This window comes from Tupaia chinensis, unplaced genomic scaffold (assembly GCF_000334495.1).
Source record: "Tupaia chinensis unplaced genomic scaffold, TupChi_1.0 Scaffold000320_2, whole genome shotgun sequence".
In the NCBI taxonomy this organism is placed as follows: Eukaryota; Metazoa; Chordata; class Mammalia; order Scandentia; family Tupaiidae; genus Tupaia; species Tupaia belangeri.
The window spans coordinates 1,110,716-1,116,748 of NW_006159814.1; the positions used below are offsets into that span (position 1 = coordinate 1,110,716).

Below are 6,033 nucleotides of genomic sequence, written 5' to 3' on the forward strand. Positions count from 1 at the left end.
CATGCTCCGTTAGGACATGCTTTGTCCCTCTCCCCCTCTGTCTTTCTCCTCTGGTAAGCACATGTGCCCTCTGGCAATTAAAATAAATACATAAATTAAGGAAACTCATCTATTCTTGAACCATAGCATCTACTTCACTCACAAGAAAAATTCTGGACTTTGTAAAATGTCTTCAAGCACTGATCCTAAACAGAATGCTTTTAATCTTGGACAATGGCACGTAATACTGGATCCTTTTCACTTGTAAAAACCATCCGCAGGCTAACTGGTAGTATGGTGCTTCAAGTGGCTGCATCCCACATGGCCAACTGTGCAGGTTCAAGTCTAGGAATAGGTACATGTATACCCAAATCCCTGAAGGAGAAATGGAGGACCAGAGATTGCAGCATAGCCATCCGGCCTGGGGGTGCTTTCTCACATTCCCTCTCTCTCCCTCTCCCCAGAGAGTACATATGCACTCTGACAACTGAAAAAAAAAAAAAAAAAAGAAAAGTTCACAATGCAAATGGAAAGTGATAACCCCACATGACAACTTCAGATAAAACCAAGGTATAAAACAGCTCCAGAAGGACAACTCTTTGAAAGCAAGGTTTTAAGGCAAAATCACATGTATGTTTTTTATACGAGCATCTATAACCATACAGCACCAAAATGAAGCTCAACGGGAAGGAACTCACTGTACAGAAGACAAAACAATACCCTTTTTATTTTTTTTTAAAACTCTGTTGAAATAGGTTTCCATATGACATCCCATTAAAAAAAATAATAATGTAAACCAACCAGCCCGTGGGTCAGTCACACTATACAGACTCCATCAGAGTGTTTACAGATGCCTAAAGTATTTACAAATGCTATCCGTTAGGTAGTAAAGTTTTGTTGCAATTTTTCCAGCACATATTCCACAGTAAAACGAAGGGGGTATACTGGTGCTCTTGTATAAAAATTCTTAACAAATGGAGAAAGGCAATTTTCCTGAGAGAAGATTTGTTCTTGAAATATCTTTCTTTAACAATTGGGAATATAGAAATGGGATGCAGTTGTAAAAGAAGCATAAGAATGTCTAAGTTAACATTTTTTCTTTTTAAATTATTTTAAGTACCATTAAGTTAAAATGTTTACATTCATTATAAAAAATGCTGTTAAATCTTATGCAAATGATTTAACACTGATTGCTGCAACGCAAATTGCACTTTTTTAAAAAAATTATTGTATACATGGAAGAAAAATATCTTGTTTGCTACCCTGTTTACAAATTCCGACTGACTTCAGGTCAGTCACACAACATGGAGTTTGAGCAACGCCAGTCACAGTGTACGTTAAAGTTACAATGCAGTCTTGCAAACTGAGTAATATTTTTGACAAAAGACTTCATGAACAGACTTAGCCTCCAGAGACATGTACCCAATGGCCTCGAGTGATCTTCTCCATGAACGCATGTGAAATCTAGATATGGAAAAGGTATGCAGAAATTCTGGAATAACCATGATCAATCAGAAGCACATGATTTGGGGCAATACACATAAAATCGTTTGTCTTAAATCTCTCTCAAGATTCCTTAGCAGGCAAGGCCACGGTCCCAGTCCTTGTTTCTGGACACAGCACAGTGGCTGACCCAGAAGCAGGCTGGCTGGAGGTGACCCGCAGAGGGAGGAGGCGACTTGCTGGCCACACAGGCCCTGCCCCCAGGAGCTCCATCTTCTCTTACTCTTCAGCAAGCCTCTTGGGAAATACATCTCTTTCAAAATAAAGGCACGGAAATCACGCGTCGGAGGAATGTTCTGTCAGCACAGTCTCACTGTCTGGACTGCTGGACAAAATCAGACACAAGTGGTGCGAGGTTGGTGGTGGGGCCCTCCCGCCTCCTGGCAGCATGGGCTCAAGCCAAGGCCAGAGCGCACCAGGAATCCTGTCGCACAGAGGACGTGACTTCAGACGGCGAGGCCAGACTGACGCCTATGTAGAGCCCATCTTGTCCTGAATACTTGAGCTCACTGTTCTCCGGGTTGGTGCTTTCTCCTGCGCCAGACATCACCGGGGCACCCGCCTGCCAGAGAGGGGGACAGAGAGGAGAGAAGAGAAAGGGAGGGATGATTAGCATCTGTTCATTAAACACACGAGAACCAAGGAAATGATCGATGCAGTGGGGGCCAGAGCTGCTCCCGGAGTACCCTACAGGAAAGAAATAAGGATGGGCCAGGAGACGGCAACTGGACCCACTGGAGAAAGGTCATCGGCATTGTTCTGAGATCTCCCTCAGCAGACCTGGTGCCTGTGTGCCTATGACCCACTGGCTGAGGCCGGGGCTATGAGGACCCTATAAGGGTCTCTCAGCAAAGTCAAAAAAAAAGGAGAAAGAGAAGAAACAAACTCGACAGTCCTATTCCCACCCCGAGCAGGCAGGACCTTCCTTTCTGTGTCACATAGCACCACTGACCTGACCTGGTCACTTAAACTCTTAGAACCACAATGGTGTCACTTTAGACTCATGGCAGTCACCTCCTGGCAAAAGGCAGGACTGGACAAAAGGAAGGGGAACTGGAGGAATCCTCTTCGTAAAAAGTGCTGAACTCTACGACCTCCGACAGTGAGGCAAACCATACCATGGAGGTAAACAGGCCTCAGTGATGCACGCACACTAATTGTTTCAAAAGAGAAAACGCAGAGCACAGTGCACACACACAGATGTGTGCACATTTACACGCAGTGTAGCTGCAAGACTTAGCAGTTATGTCAAAGACCGAAATGGAAGAGGCTGCATAATTTAACATTCTCTGATAAATGAAATTTTTGAGCACTGACTTCATGGAAACTAAACCCAGGCATACACAGGTTTAATATCTACCTCATCTACTTTAATTCTTTACAAGAGCAGACCAGGTTTGAAGCAGACCATATTATAAAGAAAATGATAGCATTCTCTATCAATCATGATCATGACAATTATGTCTTGAAGTAAAAGTTCATCTTTTCCTGGTTTCATTCATTCCTCCCCCCTGAAGGAGAATGGCCAAAGAGAACACATTATAACAGAGTAGAATCAAACCAAAATAACTAAAATCTGTTTAGACTACAGTTTGAGAAAACAACTGCATTTGAAAGACTTCTTAAAAGCCTAGCCATAATCATATTATTTAATCATGAAAAGCTCAGAAAGAAATCTCTTCTTTCTTCCAAGCTTTCAGGGTTCCATTTCATAAATTTTTACATACTTGTTACTTGACAGGGGCAGAAACGCTGTGTACTTTTAAAGGAACATTTTCACATGCACGATCCCACTAAATCCCTAAACCAGCTATTTATCCATCTGTGTGGATGTGTGACATCTCCTTCAGAGAAGCACAGGACCGCAGACGTCGGCTTAGCTGACTGGAAGATGGGCTGGGCCCACCGTCTGGAAGTAAATGTGGTCCTCTTCCACTCCTTTTCCAAACAAGATCTGGTTGCTCTCTGACCTCACACCAACTGCTTAAAGCTGGGAGGCAGAATTTAAGGAGAGTTAAGACCCTCAGGTCTACTCATGACCATCCAAACTTTCTCCCAGTCAGACCAAATCCAAGCCACCCACAGAACCAGTCCTTCCCTTTTCAAGTAAAAATGAGGGTTTGTTAAAATCCTCTAACCTCACAGTAGTTTTGGTTTTGTTTTTTTGTTTTTTGTTTTTTGTGTTTTTTTTTTTTTTTTTTTTTAAATAACACACACATGGGGACCAGCAATTGGCGTAATGGCTGTGTTGCTAGACTCCCATGTAGTTGATCACGGTTCGAGTCCCAGACCCGGTGACTTAAACTCACGCCAGGCACGTGTGCATGTGTGCCCAAGATCCTGAGAGGAGAATGGAGGAGAAGGCATTGCAGCGCGGCCAACCCCCTTGGGGAGGAATTTCTTACTTTCTATCTCTCTGTCTCTCTCATGAACGCACACACCCTGTAACAAAAAAACCTCTCCAAAAAAAGAAAAAAAGAAAAAATAACACAAACATGAAGACTTAATCTGACAGACTTGCATATATAAAAAAGCAAATTTCATAAAGTCATCAAGATGTCTAAAACTTAAAATGGATTCTTGTAAAACATTTGAAATAGCTGTAATAATCCTGTCAAGCACACTCAATGCTACATGTCTGGTTAGACTTATAAATATGATGATTAACTTTGGCCCTTAAATTCCAGAACCTCTACTATAAGCAAATGCAACATGGATCCAAATTTAACCCCCAAGGAAATAAATGAAAGGATGACATAGTGATATTCAATTACAAAAGAATTGTTGGGACTGGAAGGCGGCATGATGGTTAAGGCACTGGAATCGCACGTGGCAAACTATGGTTCGAGTCCCAGATCTGGAGGCTTGCTTTCTCACTCTCCCTCTCCTTCTCTTGGGTCAAATTGAAGAATAATTAATTAATTAAGTTTAAAACAAAAGAATTGGTTCAGAAAGGACCTATCACAGGATGAGAAGGTGAGCTCCCTTATCATGATTTCTGTCAGACTCAACTTTACACTGATCTACCTATTCCCAAAAGGGCATATCTACATGTACCTTCACCACAGCAAGTGCTATTTTTTCTTTCTCTCTCTCTTTTTAAACTGTTAGTTTAAAAAAATAAAAAAAGAAAAGAAGAGAAAAGAAAAGAAAAAGAAAAGAAATATAGTATTTCCTCCATGAGTGAATCACACAGAGAGTGAAGAGAGAAAAGAGAAAACCAACCCCAAGAGGGTGTTGGTGTGTGACCCACCCCCGGCTCCAACCAGCCCCACTCATGGTCAAATATGTACCCAACATCTTTAAGGAAGTCTCTGGAGATGAATTCAGAATCTCCCCACATGGATTGGCTTCACAGCTCAACCACTGTGCCACTGTACAGCCCACGTGCCGTTTACTGAAATGGAAAGGGTACCTGGATTGACCCAAACAAACCCTCATGTGAGCCCACTTCAAGTGGCCAGGCAGTGCTGAGACAGCAGAGGGTCCATCCCCACCACAGTCACCACCACCAAGGATGAGCAAAGCACCAGCCGAGAGCCAGACACTGAGAGTGGGAGCCTGAGAGAGTTGCTACCCTGGAGGAGCTTCTAGGTCACAACGGGAACCAGGACATATGTGCTAGAAAGTAAGACTGTTCAGCCACCTGTTGTGAACAACAGACAAGTAGCTGAAATGGGGACTGAGCAAGAGCTAAAAAGGAATTGCAGACCAGAGATGACCCCTGAGCAGGCGTCCAAAGATAGCCTGCATGGTGGGACCAAGTTTGGGCTCCAAAGTCATATCCTGGTTTGGTCACTTGCTGAATCCAGTCACCTCCTTGAGCTTCCTCCCTCATATCTGGTCCTCATATTCCCACTGTAGTTATGGCTATGTCAATTAAATAAGATAATGCTGTAAAGGCATCAGCAAGTTGCCCTGCCACGTCAAAGGGAAGACAAGCGTTCAAAATGAGAAGCATGCAGGACACGGGGAGGCAGGGATCTGGCCTGCTCAGAAAAGCCAGCTGCAACAGAAATATTGAGCAAGCAGAGGCATGAAAAGCATTCACGTGGGAGAGGTCATCTAGAAGGCTTGAACCAAAACTTTCTGTGCCTCAGTTTCCTCATTTATAAAATGGAAATAAAAACAGGCATATATGTCTTAAAGTTGTTGCCATAATTAAAGTAGTTAATACATTGAAGTCCTTGTAACAGTATCTGACAATAGTAAAGGCTACATAAATAAGGGCTATTATTATTATAGGTTTTGGCCTTTTTTTTTTTTTTTTTTAGGGTCTTGACAGAGAGCATGCACACTCACTAGAGAAAGCAACAGAGAGGGACAAAGAGAAAATCTTTCCCAGGAGGAGGACTATGCCTTAATCCCTTCTCTTCCATTCTCTTCTTGAGATTCTGAGCAGGCATATATATATGCTCTTGGTTTCAAGCCTCCAGGTCCAGGACTCAAACCACTGTTCACCATTGGGAGTCCAGTTCCTTAACCACCATGCCACCTGCAGGCCCCTATTATCTTTCTTTCTTTCTTTCTTTTTTTTTTTTTTTTTTGGTG

General features: G+C 42.7%; 1 protein-coding gene across 1 annotated transcript in view; it reads right to left on the bottom strand.

Annotated features, from left to right (window-relative positions):
* Nucleotides 1–679: 679 nt before the first annotated feature.
* Nucleotides 680–6,033, bottom strand: part of GATA6 (GATA binding protein 6) — a gene marked incomplete in the record, with an annotated part of 34,756 nt that continues 29,402 nt past the window's right edge. The window contains 1 exon segment of the mRNA XM_014588983.2: nt 680–2,044. Coding sequence (XP_014444469.1) covers nt 1,877–2,044 — 168 coding nt within the window.